This window comes from Salmo salar, chromosome 11, assembly GCF_965601325.2.
Source record: "Salmo salar chromosome 11, fSalSal1, whole genome shotgun sequence".
NCBI classification, from domain to species: Eukaryota; Metazoa; Chordata; class Actinopteri; order Salmoniformes; family Salmonidae; genus Salmo; species Salmo salar.
Window position 1 is genome coordinate 17,432,731 of NC_138301.1, and position 27,883 is coordinate 17,460,613.

The following is a 27,883-nucleotide window of genomic DNA, read 5'->3' on the forward strand; positions in this document are numbered from 1 at the left end:
CATAGGTGTTATTTTTGTCCAGGTGTGAAAGGGCAGTGTTGATCCACAGATTGCATCTGGAGTGGGTCTAGGGTTTTTGGGATAATGGTGATGATGTGAGCCATGACCAGCCTTTCAAAGCACTTCATGGCTACAGACGTGAGTGCTACGGGTCGATAGTCATTTATGTAGGTTACCTTTGTGTTCTTGGGCACAGGGACTATGGTGGTCTGCTTGAAATATGTTGGTATTACAGACTCACTCAGGGACAGGTTGTAAATGTCAGTGAAGACACTTGTCAGTTGGTCAGCGCATGCTCGGAGTACACATCCTGGTAATCCGTCTGGCCTGCGGCCTTGTGAATGTTGACCTGTTTAAAGGTCTTACTCACATTGGCTACGGAGAGCGTGATCACACAGTCGTCCGGAACAGCTGGTGCGCTCATGCATGTTTCAGTGTTACTTGCCTCAAAGCGAGCATAGAAGTAATTTAGCTCGTCTGGTAGGTTCGTGTCACTGGGCAGCTCGTGGCTGTGCTTCCCTTTGTAGTCTGTAATAGTTTGCAAGCCCTGCCACATCTGAGGAGCGTCGAAGCCGGTGTAGTACGATTCGATCTTAGTCCTGTATTGAGGCTTTGACTGTTTGATGATACGTCAAGCGGGCATAGCAGGATTTCCTATAGGCTTCCGGGTTAGAGTCCCACTCCTTGAAAGAGGCAGCTCTACCCTTTAGCTCATTGTGGATGTTGCCTGTAATCCATGGCTTCTGGTTGGGGTATGTACGTACGGTCACTGTGGGGACTATGTCATCGATGCACTTATTAATGAAGCCAGTGACTGATGTGGTGTACTCCTCAATGCCACCGGAAAAATCCCGGAACATATTCCAGTCTGTGCTAGCAAAACAGTCCTGTAGCTTAGCATCTGCTTCATCTGACCACTTTCTTATTGACCGAGTGACTGGTGCTTCCTGCTTTAGTTTTTGCTTGTAAGCAGGAATCAGGAGGATAGAATTATGGTCAGATTTGCCAAATGGAGGGCGAGGGAGAGCTTTGCACACGTCTCTGTGTGTGGAGTAAAGGTGGTCTAGAGTTTTTTTCCCCTCTGGTTGCACATGTAACATGCTGATAGAAATGAGGTAAAACTGATTTGAGTTTCCCTGCATTAAAGTCCCCGGCCTCTAGGAGCACCGCCTCTGGATGAGCGTTTTCCTGTCTGCTTATGGCCATGGTTCCAATGCTTAGCACTTGACGTGGAACTCAAGTGAATCCAAAAAAGAGCTTTGTGGCTAAAGCAGAGCGCAGAAAATCCATCTTGGTGCCAGCAACCAGCAACAGGGTGATCAGCAACACTTTGAGATTACAGCAGGCACAACAACGCAGTGTGAACGCCAAGTATAAAGGCTTGCTAATAGTAAATTCCAGAGAAGAGCACCGATTAAGTATGATATATTACTAGGGACAACACGAAGGGAGGGCAAAATCCAAAATGCTAATGTGTCTGTGGAAATAAGGCAAACCATCAAATCCATCTCCCTGGCTCCCTAATTCGTCATGTTGGGCTCATCCAAACATAATATGGCTCCAATATTAAAGCTTGGTAAATACAGTAGCCTGCTGGTTACTCTGACTGTATAGCCACGTATCCAGCAGCGGTCGGCTACATGAGAGACATTCTGAAGACATGGGTTGACAAACCCAATGTCAGATTTCACCACCTTCCAACAATAGTGACGGCAAAAGGTTCTGCAGATTTAAACTTAAACCTACATATTATTGAGTTATTGTATTCATATTCATTGTATTCATGGAGTCATACTTGCTAGCAATCAACACATACCTCTCCTATTACCAATGTTGGTAATATGTTGGGAATTGCTAATTATGCTTTTTAATAACATTGTAATAACATGGTACTACCATGGCAGTGATAACCCCCATAACAAGGTTATTAAAGGAACACTTACTGGCAGCCTGCACCCTGGCCCTGCGGCTCACCACCAGACCAAAGGAGTTCTGGCCCACGCACTCATAATCCCCCTCATCGGTTGAGCCGTCAGACTTGGTCCTCTGGAAGCGTCCAATCAGCAGAGTGCCATTGTGGAACATGGTGTAGTATTGGTCAACCACCAGGAGGATTCCGTTCCGCCTCCACTGCGTGGTGATTGGTGGGATGCCTTCCACCTGACAGTGCAGCATGAGGGGCTGCTCCTGCACCGCGATGATGTCACTGGGCTCCAGGGTGAAGGCGAGCTCTGCTCCCGATGTCACACCTACACAAATAACAGAGAAATACACACGTTACACCTACACAGCTACACAGAAAATACACACAGCGCTCATGAGCAAACAGCCTTAGCAAGCTAGGTTAGTTGGTCTCAAGAGAATTCATTCACACTCACTAGCAAGAACATGCTTTCTAGCACAGTGACAATGATCTATCCACACCTACAAGCACAAGAGAATAGACAGCCATGTGAATGTAGAAGGAACAGACTGGTCAATCCTTTCTAAACACAAAGCAACCATGGAGTTGTGGTGGCAGATATTGATTTGTGCTATAGAATAAAAAACATTAAAATAACTGTACACTGATTACTGTGCATGCTACTGTCTGCTTCCAGTCCCATTATAAACCACCTTGATGTGCTGCTGACAATCCTCCTACCTACTGCCTTTGAGACATGATGCACTCAATACCGTCTCGTTCTGCCCTCGTAACAAACAGAACACGCTGCTGGCTAGTGAAGGAGGAAAAACATCCATACAGAAAAAGTACATTCTTTTCTTTAGGAATGTTGTGTAAAAGTAAAAGTTTTCCAAAAAATAAATAGTAAAGTACAGATACCCCCCAAGAAACTACTTAAGTTGTACTTTCAAGTATTTTTACTTAAGTACTTTACCCCACTGCATATCAGGATATTATTTTTGTTAATATATCGTATCGTTTGACAATATCGCAATATTATTATTGTGCTAGTTGGCTGTGCCTGCACCAAAACACCAGTATTTTTCCTCCAAAGCTTGTTCTCCATCATTTTTTTAAATAGGGAGACAATTTGTTTTCAGCACTTTTATTTCCATGACTGATCCAAATGTGTTTTCTCATGTCTCTCTCTTGTCCCTCTGCAGCAGACATATGATGAGCGATATGTTTGGAACATCGAATCGCAATAAAATCACAGTATCGAATCACAATAGATATCATGAGAATCGTGAGAATCGCAATACATATTGTATCGGCACATAAGTATTATGACAACATCGTATTGTGAGGTCCCTGGTAATTCCCAGCCCTATTTCTGGGCCACTTTGATGTTTCCTTACTCTGTAATCACCTGCAGGGTCAATCATCAACACCAAGAGCAAGGTGTCAGTGATGATGTGATTGTCACTTTGAAATCTGCTTCTTCTGCCAGGGATAAAATGGAATTCAGAAGGTGTTTGTAGGCTGTTAAGGCCCTGAAGGCCGCTGGCCCAGAGTGGGAGTAATAAACATTCATTTAGGTCAGCAACTCAAACGACTGCATTTTGAATGGCTTGAATACAGGTTTGCTCAGATCAATAGTGGAATACAACAGAGAGGGTTTCGAAATGTCTGCTTTTCAGAGACACGATCACTGTCTTTTGAGGGCAGATTGAAAAAGAGTCTAATGATTATGACCAAGGTTGATGGGGACTGTCGTGGTTCCATCTTTTTATCTGCTGCACTCATTTCATCTTTGCCTTACAGTAACATAACTGGAAGATTCTTTCCTCTTCCCCTGACCTGGTGACATATGAGAGAGAGAGAGCGAGAGAGAGAGAGAGAGAGAGAGAGCTGATTGAGGACTCTCCATCTAGTGTTCATCTACACTGAACAAAAATATAAATGCAACGTGAAAAGTGTTGGTCCCATGACATGGTTCCTGAGCTGAAATAAAATACATTTTCCATATGTGCAAAATGCTTATTTCTCTCAAATGTTGTGCACAAATGTGTTTACATCCCTGTTAGTTAGCGTTTCTCCTTTGTTGAGATAATCCATCCACCTGACAGGTGTGGCATATCAAGAAGCTGATTAAACAGCATGATCATTACACAGGGGCATCTTGTGCTGGGGACAATAAAAGGCCTCTCTAAAATGTGCAGTTTTGTCACACAACACAATGCCACAGTTTTGAGGGAGTGTGCAGTTGCCATGCTGACTGCAAGAATGTCCACCAGAGCTGTTTCCAGATAATGTCATGTTAATTTCTCTACCATAAGCCGCCTCCAACGTCGTTTTAGAGAATTTGGCAGTACGTCCAACCGGCTTCACAACCGCAGACCACGTGTATGGCGTTGTGTGGGTGTGCGGTTCGCTGATAACAACGTTGTGAACAGTGTGCCCTATCGATGGCAATTTGAATGCACAAAAATAACGTGACGAGATCCTGAGGCCCATTAAAAGTGCCATAAAAGTAAAGCTTAGCGGAGTCTTCTGCACCTCCGTGCTCTGTGTCAGGTTTCAGCTGCTGAAGGACTAAGCACTAACAGTCCCTGCCTCGGACCCAGGAATCTGGCCGGGGGGGTTGGGCGGGAGGGGCAGCACAGGGGTCAGCAGAGAGGACCTCCGGCGTCATCCCTCAAATTCCAGCCCAGGAATACTCCCCTTTAAGTGCAGACAAGGAATGCATTGACATGCTCTCCTTTCTAACCGTTTCCCTCCCTCTCTCGCTCTGCGAGGTAAGTAAAGCTGCTACGAGACCAAAGAGACATCAGCGCTACGGCCTCTGAAAAACAAAGGGGTGGTGAAATATTTAACCCCTTGCTGGCCGTGGTGCCCGCACAGAGCGCTCTGCTCCGCTGCCCCCTCAAAGCCTGAGCGCTCCACACACACAGGAAGCCAGCGCAGTCAGCACAGCTACCAGTACATGAACAACAAACAAAGACGACGCGGGTACAGAGGCAATCAGTCACGCTTCCTGTTATGGGCAAAACAATATTGGAAGCTAAAACACCCATTATACACTTAAAAGCTTCTGGACACAAATAAAGCGTTAGAGGATACAAAAGTGTTACATAATACATTTTCTTAGGAGACAGAGGGGGCTCTGTTTCTGACCTCTGGATATAGAAGGGATGTTCATGCTTTCAAATCTGTCACAGGGCATTAATAGATGCTATCCAGCATCAGAAACCCAGATAAAAGCTCAATGCAAGTAGTGTTTCGTCGCCATAGTAACATCAACAAACTGACTCTGTGTTATTATCATGTCAGTGATTGGCTTTATTAAGGTATTTCACAGAGATGAGCCATTCATGAACGCATTGCAGTTGTGTCCTTTTAAGCTGAACGGGAAGCTGATGAATTCAAGGAATGTGTTGGTTCTTAAATGAATAAAGCATGGAGAGAGAGCAGAGTCCTGCAGGTTTTCAAATGACAGCTTTGACTGATTGGCTCATCAATGTCATCAGATAGACTCGGAGGTCTGTGGACTCTCACAAAGCACTGATGACTGCCTCCAAGACATGAAAAATGAATGTCCACATGGAACATTCATGACTGGCTCCAACACTGTCTTTGTAATCGACATGTATGAAAAAAACGAGAAGAGGAAAGGTGTAATAACAGATGGGTAAGAAGAGAGAGAGAGAGAGAGGGAGAGAGAGAAACAGAGAGAGGTGGACAGCATTGCCAGCACATGAGCACAACAGAAGCACTGAGCAGCTAGCTAAGATATAGAGGGGTCAGGGTTATGGATGAGGAGGGGAGGGGAGGGATGGCTGGCTGGCTGGCTGGCTGGCTGGCCATGTGTGTGTTGTGTGCTGTGCTGCTGGGTGCTGTGCTATGCTGTGTGGAACAGGAGAAGAGAGGCCAGCACAGCTGTAGATGCCAGAGGTCAGAGCAGAGCCACACTGTCAAAGAGAGAGAGAAAGAGGCACACACAGTCAGGCAGACCCCTCCTCTTAATGCTCCCTTTAACAAGGGAAAGGGGACCCTGGGGTTTGGGATTACCACCGTGGGAGACCAGAAGCCTGCCAGGCTGAGAGAGACAACTGCTGGCTAAGCGTGGCTCGTGCTCGGGCTTACTACTGGCCTTCAATAAAACCCTCCGTGCTACTGTACAAAGGACTGGAGGGAGGGAGGCATCCACAGCCTCACAAACAAACTGCTGCATTTGGCTAAATAATAACCAAGCTCTTATCAACATGGTTAGTGATCAAGCGATCAAAGCGGCATCACAGCACATTCTGTTGCGGAGCAAAAAACACATAAAAAGCTTGGTTTAATCAATCACAGACAGTGAGCATCCTGAACACTGCAGAACAATGCATACTTAATGCTCCCATCATTTCCTCCTCAGTAAAAAGCACTCCTGGGTAATTTGTCCCGTGTCACATGAGGCACTTCAATTTCAGCAGCCACTGCTGTTGTTGTCTAATCAGACCCATGCAGTCACAGATCTGGATCAGAGCATTACAATGCAATCAAGAGGCAGGTCTAATTTACAGATGCACAAAAAACATAGACTTGTGAGTGTAAACGTGTTAAATGTATAAATAGCAATATTGTATCTGGATCTACCCATCTAGTCATCCCTCACACTGTTTAGATATCAGAAGCAGGACCTCATCTTTGTCTCGTCACTTTCTCCACTCTTTTATTTCACCTTCTCAGTGAAATAGCAAGGCTCTCTCACCCACCTCTTCCTCAGTTTCAATGCCAAGTCTACACAACCCTGTAGGCTACCATCAATTGCCAACTCGTACATGATACAGGCAACATCTTGGTGTAATTTTGTACTCCTACAGCGTCCTCTAAAATATGGAGTATGTCTAGATTCTGAAATAAAAACATGAATTTATTCAACATTAAAATTATTAATATCTCAAAAGTGCCCTTTTTGATGTTGTTCATTTTAAGACATTGTTTGGAACAATACATCAGATTTCCAGAGTGGGCTCTATGCTAATTGTTAAGTTATGAGCACCACCAACACAGTGAATGGGAAAATGGATTCAAAGGGTACTCTGCTGGTGATTTGCTGAATGTACAATCCTAAAGGAAGGCTGTGATTGGTTAATTACCTATAATGTACATTTCGAATATTATAATATGTCTTATCTTCAAAAGTACCAATGTGACATGTTTGAAAAGTATATTGTTCCAACCAATATGTCTAAAATAAGCTAAATCAAAAAAGGTTTTTCAGAATCTAGTCATTCTCTATATTTTAGAGCAAACTATAAGAAGTGACCACAAGATGTTGTCTGTATCATGTACAGTTCACAGATCACAGGGTCTTACAGGAGGCAGGTTCAGGAGGCAGGTACAGGAGGCAGGTACAGGAGGCAGGTACAGGTCTAAAAAGTAGAGGTCGACCGATTAATCGGAATGGCCGATTAATTAGGGCCGATTTCAAGTTTTCATAACAATCGGTAATCGGTAGTTTTGGCCACCGATTTGCCGATTTATTATTATTATTATTTATTTTTTTACACCTTTATTTAACTAGGCAAGTCAGATTAAGAACACATTCTTATTTACAATGACAGCCTAGAAACGGGGGTTAACTGCCTTGTTCAGGGGGGATTTGTTTTTGCAACCTTCAGTTACCAATCCAACGCTCTAACCACCTGCCTTACATTACACTCCACAAGGATTAACAGGCTGACTACCTGTTACGCGAGGGCAGCAAGAAGCAAAGGTAAGTTGATAGCTAGCATTAGACTTATAAAAAACTATAAATCTTAACATAATCACTAGTTAACTACACATGGTTGATGATATTACTAGTTTATCTAACGTGTCCTGCGTTGCATATGATCGATGCGGTGCCTGTTAATTTTCATTGAATCACAGCCTACTTCGACAAACGGTGTTGATTTAACAAGCGCATTTGTGAAAAAAGTACTGTCATTGCACCAATGTACCTAACCATAAACATCAATGCCTAACAGGAATATTTAAACTTAGCCACCCGTTAGATAAAATACGGAACGGTTCCGTATGTCACTGAAAGAAAAAAACGTTTGTTTTCGAGATGATAGTGTCCGGATTCGACCATATTAATGACCTAAGGCTCGTATTCTGTGTGTTTATTATTTTATAATTAAGTCTATGATTTGATAGAGCAGTCTGACTGAGCGGTGGTAGGCAGCAGCAGGCTCGTAAGCATTCATTCAAACAGCCCTTCGCTGTGCTTCAAGCATTGCGCTGTTTATGACTTCAACCTGGGTGGGTATAATTTGTGGAACGTTCCAACAGGAATCTATTCCAAAAACTTCGTAAATAACAAGGTTTCCAAAAAACAATGCATACAAAGTTGTATAGCGGCAGAATAAGATACCGGGTAGGGAGTGGTCTATTTCATTGCGTTTTTCACTCATCACGTTTATTCCGAAAAATGTCTGTCCTCACATGTCTGTTTGCCTATGGACAAACATTAAGAATAAGCTACGTGGTGAGTTGATGCCTATTCGGCAGCTAGTTAGCTAGGTTTGTATGCGTTGCTACTTTGTATGCATTGTTGGTTGGCAACCTTTTACTTTATGTTTTTTGGAACAGATTCCTGTTGGAACGTTCCAAAAATTATACCCACCCCTTCAAGCCTATCAACTCCCAAGATTAGGCTGGTGTAACCGATGTGAAATGGCTAGCTAGTTAGCCGGGTGCACGCTAATAGCGTTTCAAACGTCACTCGCTCTGAGACTTGGAGTAGTTGTTTCCCTTCCTCTGCATGGGTAACGCTGCTTCGAGGGTGGCTGTTGTCGATGTGTTCCTGGTTTGAGCCCAGGTAGGAGCGAGGAGAGGGACGGAATCTATACTGTTACACTGGCAATACTAAAGTGCTTATAAGAACATCCAATAGTCAAAGGTATATGAAATAGAAATCGTATAGAGAGAAGTAGTCCTATAATTCCTATAATAACTACAACCTAAAACTTCTTACCTGGGAATATTGAAGACTCATGTTAAAAGGAACCACTAGCTTTCATATGTTCCCATGTTCTGAGCAAGGCACTTAAACATTAGCTTTCTTACATGGCACATATTGCACTGTTACTTTCTTCTCCAACACTTTGTTTTGCATTATTTTAACCAAATTGAACATGTTTCATTATTTATTTAAGGCTAAATTGATTTTATTGATGTATTATATTACGTTAAAATAAGTGTTCATTCAGTATTGTTGTAATTGTCATTATATATATATATATATATATATATTTTTTATAATCGGCTGATTAATCGGCATCGGCTTTTTTGGCCCTCCAATAATTGGTATCGGCGTTGAAAAATCATAATCGGTCGACCTCTACTAAAAAGGTCTAAAATGGTCACTTTCATCATGATTTTCTCAAAAGTGGTTTGTGATACAAATGTAAGAAACATGTCAAACATCCTTCCTCCCAATTAAGTTTTTAGCCAGCGACACACTCTCTTGAGAAGTGTAAATTGGACCTGCTAAGCTTTCAAAGTGTAACAAGTACTTTTGGGTTTAGTTTTTAGCCAGCGACACACTCTCTTGAGAAGTGTAAATTGGACCTGCTAAGCTTTCAAAGTGTAACAAGTACTTTTGGGTTTCAGGGAAAATGTAGGGAGTAAAAAGTACATGATTTTCTTTAGGAATGTTGTGAAATAAAAGTATAAGTTGTCAAAAATCTAAATAGTAAAGTAAAGTACAGATACCCCCCAAAAATACTTTAGTAGTATTTTAAAGTATTTTTACTTAAGTATTTTACACCACCGGTTGGCAGAATAGGCACATGTACAGGTAACTGCCAAAATAATGGAAACACTTGGGTAAATGAGGGATACAAAGTATATGAGAAGAAAGAAAGCAGGTGTATCCACACAGGTGTGGTTCCTGAGTTAATGAATTAAGCTATTAACATCCCACCATGCTTAGGGCCTTCCCTGTGGCTCAGTTGGTAGAGCATGGTGTGTGCAACGCCAGGGTTGTGGGTTCGATTCCCACGGGGGGCCAGTACAAAAAACAAAAAACAAAAAAATTAATGCATGAAATGAAATGTATGCATTCACTACTGTAAGTCGCTCTGGATAAGAGCGTCTGCTAAATGACTAAAATGTAAATGTAAATGAAGAATGGTGTCACATCCCTCCAATAGAGGTCCAAACACTAGTAAAATCTATGCCAAGGTGAATTGAATCTGTTCTGGCCCGTGGTGGCCAAACAGCCTATTAAGACACTTTATGTTGGTGTTTCCTTTATTTTGGCAGTTACCTGTATACTGCTTAATTTACATATTTTAATACAATATTTCAGAAAATGTGTAATAAAAATAATCTCATATTTGTGTCTATATTCAACTCGTAATGGACATTTTGATATATATATATATAGATTTAAAAAATATTGTATTCGGTGTAGTGCCTGGCATTAGTCTATGGAGTATACTATCAAGGCTACCTGTAATTATGTAGTTCTGAGGTAGAATGGCTTCTGTTGACAAAAAAATGTGTCATGCTAGATTTCGATCAAGAAATGAGACTCTGTTTCCTTCTCTGTAACATCCATAATGGTGTTTTTTCCTCTCTAAAGTAATAACGGAAATTACAATGAAATTATAGTTTTTGTGTTCAGCCAAGTCTTTCCTTCGAAATGGCTATCTCTGACAGCAGCCAATCAGACTCTGTAACATTCCATAACGGTCATTTTCCGGTCTAAAGTTTAAAAAAACTATCGCTGACAGCAGCCAATCGTGGAGGTAAACGTCACACACCTCCACACCTCTGCTATTTTTACAGCACTTTGCCGTGGGAGATCAAAACATTATCTTTAATTCTTGGGTAGACCCTGTAAGTAAAGACTATATGTTTGTAGACCTATCCACAGGCATTTACCCATGTCAATTATGAATCAACGACCTTCCTTTTGCTCCTCATACTATAAACACAAACACAGCTGCAACAGGGCACCCTTCACCTTTCAATGATCAAGGAAATAAGGTGACCCACAGACTAAATCACAACACCAGGATGATATTGACAAGAAATATCTACTAACAATAATCCCACTATAAGCTCCTACAAAATGTACATGTTACATAAATTACACCTGTGTTTGCATTGTGATGATGACTCATCCTGGCCAATGCAGTAACTCCCACCTGCTTCAATCAACAATATTCCTATGTCTAGTTCCCTCTAGTCCGGCGGTGTGACATGTGTCCATAACATTGTCAACACATGGTCATTCCCTCTGGGATATGTGCACCTGAGGTCTCTGTGTAGACTGCTCATCAGTATCTTTCACCACACCAACATAGAAGAATAACAGTTGTGTTTGCAGGCTATAATTATATTACAGTGTCTCACAAGAATAACACAAGTAAACAACAATAGCATCCTTATAGTGAATGTGACTAACAAAATCATTTGTTTCACGATGCAAATCCACCCAAAAAAAATAAGAATGATTTATGCTAATTGGGAGATGTTGCTGTTGCTCAGCCAATACGATTATTTTGTTGCTGTTGCTCAGCCAATACGATTATTTTGTTGCTGTTGTTGCTCTTTGTCTTTATTTTGAACAAACATCCAACAGTGCACACCTCTCTGGTCATACCTTTCAGAATGAAAACAAAAAACGGACTGTTCTATTGAAGCTTCACTAGAGCTTCTAACCATACACCTTCTTACTTAAGTGGTTTAATGTGGTCTTCCTCATATTGACTGAAACTTTAAACGGCACAAAAAGTGATTCAATCTTTGCAGGATTAGTGAAACTAATCAATTGAAGCTATTTGATTTCTCTCAGATGTGTCGGCTAGAATACGTCACAACAACTCCCCTATAACACTCACTAGCCACACACAAAGAACTCAAAGGCCCCAAATTACAAATGTATGCATCATGTTTACTCCTTCACTCCTCCTTCTTTACTCCTTCACTCCTCCTTCCTTACTCCTTCACTCCTCCTTCTTTACTCCTCCTTCCTTTCTCCACCACTCCTTCACTCGTCCTTCCTTACTCCTTCACTCCTCCTTCCTTACTTTCTCACTCCTCCTTCCTTACTTCTTCACTCTTCCTTCCTTACTCCTTCACTCCTCCTTCTTTACTCCTTCACTCCTCCTTCTTTACTCCTTCACTCATCCTTCCTTACTCCTTCCTTACTCCTTCACTCCTCCTTCTTTACTCCTTCACTCCTCCTTCTTTACTCCTTCACTCCTCCTTCCTTACTCCTTCACTCCTCCTTCTTTACTCATTCACTCCTCCTTCTTTACTCCTTCACTCCTTCTTTACTCCTTCACCTCTCCTTCTTTACTCCTTCACTCCTCCTTCTTTACTCCTTCACTCCTCCTTCCTTACTCCTTCACTCCTCCTTCTTTACTCCTTCACTTCTCCTTCTTTACTCCTTCACTCCTCCTTTACTCCTTCACTCCTCCTTCTTTACTCCTTCACTCCTCCTTCCTTACTCATTCACTCCTTCACTCCTCCTTCTTTACTCCTTCACTTCTCCTTCTTTACTCCTTCACTCCTCCTTCTTTATTCCTTCATTCATCCTTCTTTACTCCTTCACTCCTCCTTCCTAACTTCCTCACTGGTCCTTCCTTACTCCTTCACTCCTCCTTCCTTACTCCTTCACTCCTCCTTCCTTACTTCCTCATTCCTCCTTCCTTACTCCTTCTCTCTTCCTTCCTTACTCCTTCACTTCTCTTTCCTTACTTCCTCATTCCTCCTTCCCCGCCTCTTTCACTCCTCCTTCCTTACTCCTTCTCTCTTCCTTCCTTACTCCTTCACTTCTCCTTCCTTACTCCTTCTCTCTTCCTTCCTTACTCCTTCACTCATCCTTCCTTACTTCCTCATTCCTTACTCCTTTACTCCTCCTTCCTTACTCCTTCTATCTTCCTTCCTTACTCCTTCACTCCTCCTTCCTTACTCCTTCTCTCTTCCTTCCTTACTCCTTCACTCCTCCTTCCTTACTTCCTCATTCCTCGTTCCTTACTCCTTCACTCCCCCTTCCTTACTCCTTCTCTCTTCCTTCTTTACTCCTTCACTCCTCCTTCCTTACTCCTTCACTCCTCCTTTTTTACTCCTTCACTCCTCCTTCTTTGCTCCTTCACTCCTCCTTTACTCCTTCACTCCTCCTTCTTTACTCCTTCACTCCTCCTTCCTTACTCCTCCTTCTTTACTCCTTCACTCTTTCTTTTCTCTTTCACTCTTCCTTCCTTACTCCTTCACTCCTCCTTTACTCCTTCACTCCTCCTTCTTTACTCCTTCCTTACTCCTTCACTCCTCCTTCTTTACTCCTTCACTCCTCCTTCTTTACTCCTTCACTCCTCCTTTACTCCTTCACTCCTCCTTCTTTACTCCTTCACTCCTCCTTCTTTATTCCTTCATTCATCCTTCTTTACCCCTTCACTCCTCCTTCCTAACTTCCTCACTGCTCCTTCCTTACTCCTTCTCTCTTCCTTCCTTACTCCTTCACTCCTCCTTCCTTACTTCCTCATTCCTCCTTCCTTACTCCTTCACTCCCCCTTCCTTACTCCTTCTCTCTTCCTTCTTTACTCCTTCACTCCTCCTTCCTTACTCCTTCTCTCTTCCTTCCTTACTCCTTCACTTCTCTTTCCTTACTTCCTCATTCCTCCTTCCCCGCCTCTTTCACTCCTCCTTCCTTACTCCTTCTCTCTTCCTTCCTTACTCCTTCACTCCTCCTTCCTTACTCCTTCTCTCTTCCTTCCTTACTCCTTCACTCCTCCTTCCTTACTTCCTCATTCCTCTTTCCTTACTCCTTCACTCCTCCTTCCTTACTACTTCACTCCTCCTTCCTTACTACTTCACTCCTCCTTCCTTACTACTTCACTCCTCCTTCCTTACTCCTTCACTCCTCCTTCCTTACTACTTCACTCCTCCTTCCTTACTCCTTCACTCCTCCTTCCTTACTTCCTCATTCCTCGTTCCTTACTCCTTCACTTCTCCTTCCTTACTCCTTCACTCCTCCTTCCTTACTCCTTCTCTCTTCCTTCCTTACTCCTTCACTCCTCCTTCCTTACTTCCTCATTCCTCCTTCCTTACTCCTTTACTCCTCCTTCCTTACTCCTTCTCTCTTCCTTCCTTACTCCTTCACTCCTCCTTCCTAACTCCTTCACTCCTCCTTCCTTACTCCTTCTCTCTTCCTTCCTTACTCCTTCACTCTTCCTTCCTTACTCCTTCACTCCTCCTTCCTTACTTCCTCATTCCTCCTTCCTTACTCCTTCACTCCTCCTTCCTTACTCCTTCTCTCTTCCTTCCTTACTCCTTCACTCCTCCTTCCTTACTCCTTCACTCCTCCTTCCTTACTTCCTCATTCCTTACTCCTTCATTCCTCCTTCCTTACTCCTTCACTCCTCCTTCCTTACTCCTTCTCTCTTCCTTCCTTAGTCCTTCACTCCTCCTTCCTTACTTCCTCATTCCTCCTTCCTTACTCCTTCACTCCTCCTTCTCTCTTCCTTCCTTACTCCTTCACTCCTCCTTCCTTACTCCTGCACTCCTGCACTCCTCCTTCCTTACTTCCTCATTCCTCCTTCCTTACTCCTTCTCTCTTCCTTCCTTACTCCTTTCCTCCCCTCTTTACTCCTTCACTCCTCCTTTGTTACTCTCCATGCTACTGCTCCAGTCTTTACTGGAAATGTGATTACATGGGTGGTGTGCTCCTGTGGGTGTCTATGGCATGATGCTCATCATAAAAGCATCCCTCTATCCGGGTTACATGCTGGGAAATGGGGCCTCGCATTGAGGGACTAAAAACTGTCAATCATACTGAACAAAGGAGCCAAGAACATTTTAAAAAGAAGTTCATCTGTACAAATATTCTCCTCAGCTGGCAATAACTGCTGTCTTTTTTATTCATTCTCACAGCAATAAATTGACTACACAAAGACTCACTCAATTATCTCCCCCTATGACAGATGATAAGCGCAGCAGTGTTCAGTGCTCTGATAAAAAAAAAGGCTAATATGCTCTATGCAGTATGAACTGTCCAAACATCACTGTTATTATGTCAAATGTTTCATATTTGGTTTTAGATTAATTACATTTTAGATGAATAACACAAATACCTACCTACACAATATTTAAATGTACTTTTCATAAGCGGCGGGGAAAGGGCGGCAGAGGGATGGCAGAACATATTGGGAATGGCAATAAAATGGAATTCAAAAAGTTATAACATTCCATCAATGCATAAAAGGCTGGTTTGTGTGTATCAATGGTAAGGATTCATAGTGACCACAGCCAAGAAAGAAAGGAAGGAGATACTAGTTTTTCAAGCACTCTTTGGCACAGACCAACACAACAGGACACACACGCACGCGCACACACACACGCACACACACACACACACACACACACCTAAGAACCACATGGACCATAATGAGTATAAACAATTATCCTTCTTATTTTTAACACATTCAATTAATAGGATAGCCTACTTAAACATCATACAATCCCAATCATATAATAACCTATTGTTGTTGTTATTATTATTATCATTGTTAGGCCTATTATTAGGCTATTATTATTATTATCAACATCATCATAATTATGATAATAATTAGCCTACCACTTTTTCTTGGTTCAAGTCGTAGACTACAATGGTAAGAGCGTATCATCATTATCTTAATCTGCCTATATAATTTTCCGGGTGTGAGGTTATTATACAATTATGCAACACCCTGTGGGTTAACCTATGTGTTTTCTAGGACGTAGGCTGCTGCACGTGGCTACAGTACAATAAAACCATAGGGCGCATGGATTCAAGATTAATTTTTTTAAGCAACAACCATGTTGTTATATAGGCTACTATGAGAATATTTTCAGAGTGTCAAACAAATTCGTGCCAGCTACACATCACCACCGGCTCAAGTGTGAGATCATTGATACAGAAATATCGGTTTCTAAATTCCATTGGCACACATTCACAAACACACTAATATAATACACATGCTGCATGGAAATGAATTCCCCAAATGAAGATGAACGTTCAAGGAATAAACGCAAGAGAAGAATATGGTCAAGTTCACGACCAGCCGAGATGCTCCTATAGTTTCGTTCAACCATGTCTGCAGCGGAGACGGTATAGAAATATAGGGCTAGATATTATGCACTGTCTTTGGTCTGCAGCACCAGCTTCTGATAGGGGGTAAAAGGCGGTTCCGTTCCAAAAATGTGTTATCCTGCAGAGGTAGTAGTAGCCTAGAAAGGATATCAATAAACACTTACCGACTAAAGCGTTGAGGAGTAATCCAAAAATGCATGGAACAAGGCAGAGCCTTCTGGTAGCCATTGAATCACTTTGAAATATATTACGATACAAAAAACAACGTGAGGCGATCCTAAAGAAAACAGACATAGAACTAGCTCTTCATGTTCATAAACTACAACAATTGGTGGCTCGCGGGGGTAGAACTTGCTTGCGCCATTTTGCACATCTATCAGGAATCTGTCAGCATCTCGTGCTCTCTCCTCTATTCCTCTGTATCCCAGAGCCGCTGCCTCACACTCATATCCACGTTGTAGCTTTTACCACGAACTACACTTCTCTTCCATCTGTCTCCCCTCCTCCCTCTACTGCATTCGCTAAATCATTTTTTTTAGGAGTCTACTCTGGGAACAAAAGCGACCAGACCGCTGCACTCACAAGGCATATAGTGAAGCCACTATTAAGCTATGTTCAGTTAGCAAGTGGATTTATATTGAAAAAAAAGATGCCATCATTTTTACCATTAAAAATTACTCACTACTCACTACTGTATCCAAGTAATTGATTCCCATCGTCATAGGCTAAGCCAAATGTATAAACGTTTGCGAGTTGTAGCCTAACATTAATTTCATGTTTTCTAATGTGTTGTTTAGGCATATAATACTACTATAATACAAATAATAATACTTAATGTAATGAATAATATTCGAATAATGCTGTTATCTGTTTAGTAGTATTACTAGTATTATGAAATATAATAATACATCATGTTTGTCAAGGACAAATAACTGAAATATAAAAGGTGTTCAAATGTGAAATGAAAACAACAATGTTAAAGTGCGCTCACAAATCACCGCTTATGCTGCTCGACATTTCCAGTGATTTATTGTGCATCAATTATTGTGGAACACTTTTGTACAACATTGTGGGAAAAAACGAAGTTACACGGTCGACCAAGAGGAGAGGAGTGACATCTAACGGTGAGGAACAGTGTTGCAATTTATCAGCACAGCATCATGACGTGGAATTCCCCAATAGAAGCGCTGTTATAGCGTGGTTGCCGCGTCTGTTCAGCTATTATAGGCTACATATTCCCCTCCTTGCTACTCCTGTCATTTGCCAAAGTACAGTGTGTGTATGTTGGCTAATTCTAAATCCATTCAGAAAGTTTCTTTAAGAGAGGGACAAATAATAGGTAACTAAAATGAGCATAACAAAATTGTAAAAATGTAAGGAAGTCATGATGATCTGCATGTGCGAGGTATGAAGACTGGCAAGTTGTGTTTCTTTCCTCTCATTAACGGGATGCAACTGAAGCAAACGTGCTGTAGCTCGAATAAATCTTGTAGGCTAATATTTTTCCATATATCATTACTTCTTTCTCACTACTGAGGCCCCCCTTGGCAATTTAAAACAACATGATCTTGCATTAACACTGCCTCCACACATTGTTGTTGTTCTTCAAATTCTATATTGCGCCAAGTTTGCGCGCACCCCATGTTCCATAACATTGTCATGGAATATATCAATGTTGTTTCCAACCATATAATTAAGAATTAGAAGAATTGAATAGGATCTCTATGTTTCCAACTACCAATCAGCAACTGCACCGTAAATCTGGCTGCATATTGAACGATGAGTTTCCCGAAAGGCCAGTCTCTTTGGCAAATGACAGGAGTGGAACGTTAGCTAAAAATACTGATATCCAGACTACAATTACTGTAATTGTAGGCAATCTTAGAAGGTGACATTTCAGAATATGTTGCAAGTAGGCCTAGATTATATGCCTATAGGTAAAGTAGCTTGTAAAGTAACTGTGGTGTACTGCTATATTGCATGAACACCTTTATAGCATACGGTAGGCCTAGCCTATGGTCCAGGAAGGCTCAATCACAATTTGGCATTAAAAATATAAATCTGCCTATTCATGGACTGTTTACGCTTTAGGGTAGCTCTGTCCACTTTCATTAATTTCATGATAATATTGTATCTCCATATACCCAAAACACAACAAAAGGCTTTTATGTAGGCCTACCAAAGTTGTTATTCTACTCCATTATGTCACTATGCATAAGGCAATCCTACTATGCAAACTAAATTGTCATTAGTTATCCTTAGTAATGGACAGGTTTGATTTTCTTAATAGGCCCACCTCTTATGGTGTGATTGCAATCTTGGAGGTTCTAATTTACATCTTATTATCCCCCCTCTCTTGTTCTAGGCGCCTGGTCCCTCAGCTTAAGGTAGCCTAATGGAACCAAGTAATACACCTGCTGTAAGTCTGCAACACTAACTGACTGTCATCTGGAGGAGAGGATACATGTGAGAAAAGATAAAGCCTCTGTTTTTCTCCAAGGTGAACTATTGTAATCACAAAACCACACATACCTCCTAGTAAGTGCTTCAAAGATGATAAGTTGGGCTACTTTTTATTCTTTAATTGATATATAATTACAGTGTGTGCATAATGTCTCAGCTATTTTAGTGTATGGCCTGTGTTCCACCTAGGTGTAACGAATTGAGAGTTGTGGGAATGTTCATTTTTGGTTTCCCATTGGTTCTGGGAATGAAGCCATAAGTTTCCTGACCAGTAAAACCACATGTTTTATTAATGTTCTGAGAACATAAATGAAAGGTTATTTGAAGGTAATTAAATAATGTTCTGAGAATGTTCTCTAAATGTGAATATTTTGAAGGGCATTTTAAGGTTATTTGGAGGTTTATGAATAACTTCCTGTTTCAGTAAGACTTTTAATATCACTACTAGCTTAGGTTAACTGTTTTCAACTCCAAGCACAGAAAGGACACATGGAAATGAATTTGTTTAGGCATTAATCATGCAAACACGTCTTCTTTACTGTGGCACAGCATCAGTGAGATTCTAACCCATGATCTTCTGTTTTTTATCCATGGAATTAATCCACTGCACCAGCAGGATGGAACTAGCATGCCATGTTTTTTTAAACTCATACATAGCGGTTGAATTTAGTCTATTCAAACAGGCCCCATTTCAAAGGAAACATGCACTCCTTAACGTTCTGAGAAACATATGTTTCTTAGAACTTGGTGAGAGCGTGGTTGTCCTATGGTTATTTTGCATACAACCTTCCCACAACATTTTGTGAAAGGTGCAGGACAGTTGATTGGTTTTGGAACATTCTCAGCACATTTGAGGAACTTGACAAAAAATGTATTTTCTTGGTATTTCATTACTTTAACATAACGTTTCCCTAAAAGTTCAAACGTGGTTGCATTTAATGTTTGATGATGTTCTATGAACGTTTTCCAACTGGTTTGACATTGTGAATGTTCTCAAATAGGGAATTTCAGTACATCAACATAACATTTCCTACAGGTTTCCTCATGGTTCTAAATAAAGTAATGTTCTCAGAATGTTCAGAGAACCTTAAGAAACAACGTTCTTCTGTGGGAATTTCAGTACAACGTTTTCTGCAGGTTTCCTCATGGCTCTATTTAAAGTCATGTTCTCAGAACATTGAGAAAACTTTCCATAAAAACCAAAAGAAAACAGTGAAGTTGAAAGTTTCTTAATGTTTTTTTAAAGACGTATACATTCCGTTCTCACGTCAACAAAACTCTCTCTATCCTCCATCTTGTTAAGTGTGTTCAGGTGTTTTGGCCGCGCCACACCTGATCTTATGTGCTAGCTGGGCACTGACACCGGTTATACAGAGAACAGAGAACCAAGAACAGTCAAGGCACTGCTCTCCATGTCCATAAGTATCCATGCATGGTTGTTCATGGGTGACTGTAATATTAGTGAAACATCAAGACTAAAGATTATTATCAGGTGGTCAAAGAAGGGTTACAAACAGTCAGACAAATCTGTGCTCAGTTATCCTCATCTCTTTATTAAGATGCTTTATTTACACAACAGTAGTTTGCTCAGACATCTTGAGTTGCTGTGAGTTTGACAAGTTCACTGATGGTAACACAGTGTGGGATAAACTTCTAAAAAAAACAAGATTTCTTCTCATCCATGTCCACAACTTTGGCCAGCCATATGTACACTGAGTATACAAAACATAAGGAACACCTGCTCTTTCCATGACATAGACTGACCAGGTGAATCCAGGTGAAAGCTATGATCCCTTATTGATGTCACTTGTTAAATCCACTTCAATCAGTGTTGCTGAAGGGGAGGAGACAGGTTAAATAATTAATTTTAAGCCTTGAGACAATTGAGACATGGATGGTGTATGTGTGCCATTCAGAGGGTGAATGGGCAAGACAAAAAAGACTTAAGTGCCTTTGAAAGGGCTATGGTAGTAGGTGTGAGGTGCACTGGTTTGAGTGTGTCAAAAACTACAACGCTGCTGGGTTTTTCCACGCTCAACAGTTTCCTGTGTGTATCAAGAATGGTCCACCAGCCAAAGGACATCCAGCCGAAAGGGGTGCAATTCAATATTACGAAGGTGATCCTAATGTTTTGTACACTCAGAGTATATGTTACAGCCATCTCCTAAACGAAAGGTTTCATCAGGGATTTATCGCTAACACTTGAGTCAACCAATTTTTTAAAGACCAAGTTAAATTGCACTTCTTGACATTTTTGACACTGACTCTCTGAAGTTGCCATGGCCCCAACTTCCATAAGACTTTAAAAAAAACAATGCTGGAATGCATAAAAAGGGGAAGACATATTACTGTGCAAAGCTGATGCCACAGGGAAGGGGTCATGTGTAGTGATGGACAGGTGTTCAGCAGTGGACAGGTGTGTTAATCAGTGAGGATGGCTGTGATGACACACTGTGTAAGAGGGAGAGAAGAGCATCAGAGCACTGCCCGGATGTACGTAATGTAGCACCGACTCACTCAGACACCCTCTACCGCCTCTCTCACGCAGCGATACCACCGCCAACATGTTATTCCTACTTTCACAATGCAAACGCTTTTTCAAGACACTGCACACATACGAAGATAATAGAAGTGCTAATTCACAAGAAGTGCTCCAACAACAAGAGTTGATATCGCGAGTGAGTTTGAAGTGAAAGAGGTTGCATACGTACGACACAATGAAAATAATGTACTGTAAAAAAGACATCAGAATTCGGGTGGTGGTACAAGACTAAGGTCTCTATGATTGGACATTCTGGATAAAGCACAGTTCAGCTGGTTAAGAAGTAGAAGAATGCACAAATGTGACATCACTGGACAAGGTAGCTCACCACAAAGCACCAGAGGACACAGAGCCAGAATACATTGATACATTTTTTCTTTTACAAAACTAAAAGCTAAATAATATATGCCATTTAGCAGAAACCTCTATCCGAATCTGTGTATCAGCGTTTGTTTCGTGTTTTTCAGGATTACAAGTGGTGAGGTTTTGTTTGACAACTAATGACATGCTTCAGAGTCGGGTATACTGTACATGCTGGCAAGTCCTCTACAGTTTTATGGAAAGACACGGTATCCTGAGTAGAGAACAGTAAAGACCAGTATTCTACAGAAATGTCTGCACTGAGAGGTAAGACCTGCAGGTAGACATTCCTCTTCAACAATCAATCACCGCTCCACAACTCCACTCTTCTTGGCACTGATATCACAGGGGTTTCCCTGCACTACTTTCCCTAATTTCACCCCTACTTTCCTTCACCCTCCTCCCTTTACCTCCATGCCTCTCCTCACCCCCCCCACCCACCCTGCACCTGCATCCACTCACCACTCAAGGGTTTATGCTTAGAGTCGAAAATAAATCCACTGCAACAAGAGATATTTCCAGCTGAGATAAGACAAGCAGTATTACGTCATCTTCTGCCAGCTTGGCTCCCTCAAAAGGATTCTTATAAACATCATTTCCATTATTCATAATGATCTTCATTAAATTAACAAGTAACCAACAAAATGAGGTATTCTTGTGATAAAAGCTCTATAAAAAAAGAGAGGATCCCGTTATTGAACTAATGTGCATATTTGATCAGATTAGAGCAAGATATTACTACACTGAGCATCATATCGGCTTACTCTGGGCAAAGATGCTTACAGTAAGGAACACTATGTACTGTAAGATATGTGGTTCGAAGGAAATAGTGAAGAGAACTAACTCAACCTCTTCAGTGAGAGCACACATTCTTTATGCTGGAGGCGGTTTTAAGTCTTCAACGTTGGCTCTGTTTTCAACAGACCACACAATGTCGCTGCAATAGGTGCCCCTTGAGTAAGCGTTTGAAACAGAGCTGAGATTGACACTACAAGATGTGTATGTTAAAAACAGACGCTTCAGTAGAAATGTGAGTAGAGAACATGTAACACCTTCTGTAATGTTGCAAAGATACAATACATACTGTACGCCTGTGAGATTCAAATGAACTGTAAACAGTCACCTTCTCACAGCTTCACTCAGTCTAAAATAGATATTGGTAGTTATACTGTATACGGTCCTATTAAATAATAATGTATTGGGTGGACACCTTTCATTCAAATCTAACTGACTAAATAAACCTGGATGAGTTAATCAGAGCACAATGACTCATTTCTAAAGGGAGTTTTGTATCCACAATGACTGGACTGATTGTATAGATTATAGATGGACTGAGAAAGTTTTCCTGATGATCATGCTGCAGAGGAACAAAGTGCTGATCTATTAGAGCAGAAGGATTTGTCTTGAGAAAAAAAAAGCCAGAACAGGAGCATGGAGCGAACGAGACTGAGAATGTATGGGTTGTAAGATGACAACACAAAATGGACATTATTTTGCTTAGATACAGTTTGAGCATGCCTGATCCTGAGTGAGGTCTGTTCAAAGTATAAAACTGGAATGCTTTAGTTATGAGACTCTTCTATATGCCTCTGAGTTCTAGCACCTATCTGGACTAGCTGAGTCCTCATTCATCTGACAGACCATAAGACTCAATGTCTTGGGCCACGTTTACAACAGGCCCATTATACCTGTATAGTCTTTGATATAGGCATACTCTAATTTAGACAAAAAGCCTCACACAAAGTATGATGAGATATTCTTGTCCTTGTGTGGAGAGACTATTTTGAATAGATATTTTGTTAGGGTACACAAAGGTAAGTATAAGAAATGTAAGCATGCATTATGCTAAATAAAATAATAAAGACGCTTGTTTAAAAATGCTATAAAGGAAGAAATGAAAACATGAGGGTAATACAAAATAGAGGATCTGTGTTTGTAAGAAGGATTATTTACAGTGCCAATGTAAAGTCTACACCGCCTTGAACCTTTTTTTTCTTCACATTTTGTTGTGTTACAAAGTGGGATTGAAGTAGATTTAATTGTATATTTTTGTCATTGATCTACACAAAATACTCCATAATGTGAAAGTTTAAAGAAAATTCTACACATGTTTACAAATTAATAAACCTTAACTGAAATATAGTTCTTGCACAAGTATTCACCTCTTTGTTTAGGCAAGCCTAAAGTAGTTCAGAAGTAACATTTGGCTTAACAAATCACATAAGTTACATGGACTCGGTGTGAAATAATAGCGGTTGAACTGATTTTTGAATGACTAACCTTTCCTCTGTCCACCATACATACAACAACTGTAAGGTCCCTCAGTCAAGTATTGAATTTCAAGCACAGATTCAACTACAAGACCAGGTATGCTTTTGGAAAGCCTCATAAAGAAGGGCAGTGATTGGTAGATGGGTAACCACAACACATCAGACATTGAATATATCTTTAAGCATGGACAATAATTATGCTGTGGATGGTGTATTAAATCACCCAGAGACATCAAAGATGCAGTCGTCCTTCTGAACTGAGCTGCAGGACAGGAAGGAAACTGCTTAGGGATGTCACCATGAGGCCATTGGTGATTTTAAAACAGTTACAGAGTTCAATGGCTGTAATGGGAGAAAATAGAGGATAGATCAACAAGATTGTAGTGACTCGACAATAATGACAGAGTTAAAAGAGAATACAAATATACAGATTACAAATATTCCAAAACATGCATATGTATGCAACAAGGCACTAAAGTAATATTGCAAAAAAACACAGCAAATGAATACACCTTTTGGCCTAAATGCAAAGCATTATGTTTGGGGCAAATCCAACACAACACATCACTGAGTTACTGCCTTCTTATTTTCCAGCATGGTGGTGGCTGCATCATGGTATGGGCATGCTTGACATCGGCAAAGACGGGGGACTTTTCAGGATGAAAAGAAAACAGACAGAGCTAAGCACTGGAAAAATCCTAGGGGAAACCCTGCTTCACTCTGCTTTACACCAGACACCTGGATAGGAATTCACCTTTCAGCAGGACAATAACCTATAACACAAATCTAAATCTACACTGGAGTTGCTTACCAAGAAGACAGTGAATGTTCCTGAGAACCAAGTTACAGTTTTGACTTAAATCTGCATGAATTTTTTGGGCAAAACTTGAAAATTGCTGTCTAGCCATTATCCCCAAACCCTTGACAAAGCTTGAAGAATTTTGAAAAGAATAATGGGAAAATATTGTGCAATCCAGATGTGCAAAGCTCTTATGAGACTTACCTAATGAAGTTATATTAAAGTGTTCTATTTTTCATCAATCTTTAAAAAATATAGAATTTTTCTTCGACTTAAAAAATTACAGAGTATATAAAAATGTCAATTAAATCCATTTTAATTCCACTTTGTAACGCAACAAAAATTTGAAAAAAGTTCAAAAGGTGTAAAGACTTTACATGTGGTCTTGTGAAAGACCTCAGGCTGGCGAGAGTCAAAAGTACAAAGAAAGACTGGAAATATGGCTGAAAATAGAAGTGGTGTCTAGGTCTATTTCTCTATGATATCTCCAACCCCCTCTCACCTGCAGAGGGAGGAGCTCAGACACAGCTGAGAAAGGATGAGTGAGATGGCATCACAAAGGGTGAGGCCTCCTGACGGAGCCTTGTTCATCTGTAGTAGGTCTAGTAACAAGCTACCATATATTAGGCCTGGTAACTAAACTGCTGCATTATTTACCTAAGGTGAAAAGTGATTTGCGGTAATTGGTCAATTAAAAATGTTTTTCTTTTCCGGTCCAAAGTAGATTGAGGGGGGTGACGACAGTTGGAAACCCAGATCTAATGGAACAACTGATAAAGGGGAAAAGGGCAATAAACAGAGTTCTGAGAAAGACCGTTATGTACCATACGTGTCATTTCCTGTAGGTAATACACATCGATGTATACAGAAAGAAGGGGACAGGAAGTTATTCCTGAAAGTATTGAAGGCTATGAATTAAACAGTTAAAAAACAGATTCTAAAAGATGCACCTATCTGCATGACACTATTAAAATCACCAACAAACCATCCTGTAAAGAAATGAGGTAGTGCTGTTGACTGGGAGCAAAACCAGGAGACCACTGCTATAAGATGTGTTATTTTGTCATACACCTACACGTCTCATCTAGTCCTCCCCCCAAAATAATGCAACCTATATCAACAACATGTACTGTATGCGGTTCCTTCAAATTTTCTTCAATTGCCTCATTTATTTTCCTTTTTCAATGTATTTGTCCTATTTTTATTGAATATAATCATCTATATAAATATACAGAGGTTAAAAATGCTCCTAAAATATTAGGCACCTGAGACCCCCAAGCTCCATTCAGGGAATGTGTGTGTGGATCCTGAGACAGCAGGAGGTTGGAGAGAGAGAGAGAGAGAGAGAGAGACAGGAGGTCTGCACTCTCAGTGTCTAAATATAAGGCTTCTTTCCTGGTGCTGGGGCAGGCAGCATCCATACAGTGGAACAGCCAATAGGAACAGCTCAGTCATTTGAAAGGAGCCAGAGTGAGAGTGAAAGGGCCATATATATGGTCCCGGTTCTGCTCTATCTTCATCCATGGTGCTGAATCAAGAGCCTCTCCACCATCATCAGCTGACCAAAGGTAGGTCTTGAAGTACCACACGCCCACGCTCATTCTAAGAGTCCAACAGGTCAAGGCTTATGAAAAAAGGAATATCCTGCTTTCTACACTATGATTCCGTCATCGTACGTCTGTAATAGGAGCCTGTAGCAAAGTACAGAGTAAGGCCAGACTAACATACTGCTGCTATGCAACAAAATGAATACCCATACATACTAGCACTAAAAAATATATACTGTATATATATATACACATATAAAACAATGGATTCAAAGTATCTATAAAACTGAGCCAGGAAGAAGAAAATCAGATACTGAGGTGCTTTAAAAAAAACATTTGATTCATGATGAGAAAAAGAAAGACATCCAGCTGTTCTTGGTGTGGGGGTTTGGTTCTCCTCTTGCTAAGGGCACAGGTAGCTGTGCGCTGCTGAGTTAGAGTGGACAAGGCCGGCGCTGACGAAAGGAGAGGGGGACGGGGGAGGGGGGCAGTGTCTGGAGTCTCCGTTCCCCTGGGTCTCCTGCCCTGGCCGCAGGGGCTTGGTGGAGTGGAAGCCGTTGGTAAGCCCCATTTCCGGGTGCCGCCCCACATCTACAGTCAGCTGGGCTGCCACGCCCACCATGCCCCCAACCATGCCCTCTGGCTGCCCATTGTGATTGGACACTGGCTCCAGGACAGGGCCGGATGGGACCTTGGGCAGGGGTTGTGTCTGTAGGGACTCCTCCCCTGGTGATGGACGTTGTGGTGCCTGGGCAGCCTGTCTGACTGGCTCCCCTGGATGTTGTGGTGCCTGGGCAGCCTGTCTCACTGGCTCCCCTGGATGTTGTGGTGCCTGGGCAGCCTGTCTCACTGGCTCCCCTGGATGTTGTGGTGCCTGGGCAGCCTGTCTCACTGGCTCCCCTGGATGTTGTGTCCCATTTGGGTGTAAAGGGGCCTGGGCAGGCTGTCTGACTGAGGAGTAAGCTGCCTCGGACAGTGAAGGCCCCCTGGTGGCCTGAGAGTCCTCTTCCCTGTCACTCTGCGCCTCCTGCTGCTCCTTCTCCAGGTCGTTCAGCTCAGAATGAACTATGACCTCTGCCTCCACCTGGTTACAACTGCACAGGGAGGAGTCCAGTTGGTCCTCAGGGTTGCCCTGAAACACACACCACACACAGTTAGCAGACATTGAATTATTTAATTTCATACAGTCAGCCCATGTTAGAGTGGAGTCCTGTCTAGTTTGTACTCCTGTTGTTCTGTATTAACATACAGCTGTAAATGACCTTACACCAGTGGTGTCAATCATAACTGAAAGGCAGCCATAATACAATTATAACACAGTGAGTATTTCTTGCTATGGTATCCAGCTTTCTGAACTGCATACCATTCTCTAAATTAAATCACTGAGAATACGACTGAAATGTCACCAGTAAAATAGAGCAGTGGTGGTATGAGGTGTGACTGCAAAATAAATGAGGGATTCATTATAGATTAATTATAGCTTTCCCCTCCTACACTTTTGAAGGGTATGAGAGTACCTTAACAGTGGCAGAGTAATTAATTTATCAGATGCATGATCAAGCGGCTCATTCAGCTTTCAGCCAGTGTCACATTCTAATTAGCTATACGTCATCCTGACACCTCGTTCACTGTTTCATTACTTCCTGTTCAGCTCTCACACAAACCACTCTACCTCTACACCATCTCTTACTGCTCTTCTACATGCACGCACGCTCGCACACACACACACACACACACACACCACGCCCACGCGCACACACACGCCACGCGCACACACACGCCACGCTCGCGCACACACCACGCTCGCGCGCACACACACACCACGCTCGCTCGCGCGCACACACCACGCTCGCTCGCGCGCACACACCACGCTCGCTCGCGCGCACACACCACGCTCG

At 41.7% G+C, this 27,883-nt stretch overlaps 2 protein-coding genes across 2 annotated transcripts in view; both read right to left on the reverse strand.

The window, feature by feature from the left end:
- LOC106562146 (immunoglobulin superfamily DCC subclass member 3) overlaps positions 1–16,540 on the reverse strand; it is a 126,281-nt gene extending 109,741 nt beyond the window's left edge. The window contains exons 1-2 of the mRNA XM_014126798.3: positions 16,169–16,540; positions 1,944–2,249 (exon numbers count right to left, since the gene is read on the reverse strand). Of these exons, the coding sequence (XP_013982273.3) occupies positions 1,944–2,249; positions 16,169–16,298 (436 nt within the window). The 5' untranslated portion in view covers positions 16,299–16,540. The remainder of the gene's footprint in view (positions 1–1,943; positions 2,250–16,168) is intronic.
- Positions 16,541–19,999: 3,459 nt separating this feature from the next.
- LOC106562145 (immunoglobulin superfamily DCC subclass member 4) overlaps positions 20,000–27,883 on the reverse strand; it is a 64,429-nt gene continuing 56,545 nt past the window's right edge. Inside the window, exon 20 of the mRNA XM_045689093.2 lies at positions 20,000–27,117. Within this exon, the coding sequence (XP_045545049.2) occupies positions 26,389–27,117 (729 nt within the window). The 3' untranslated portion in view covers positions 20,000–26,388. The remainder of the gene's footprint in view (positions 27,118–27,883) is intronic.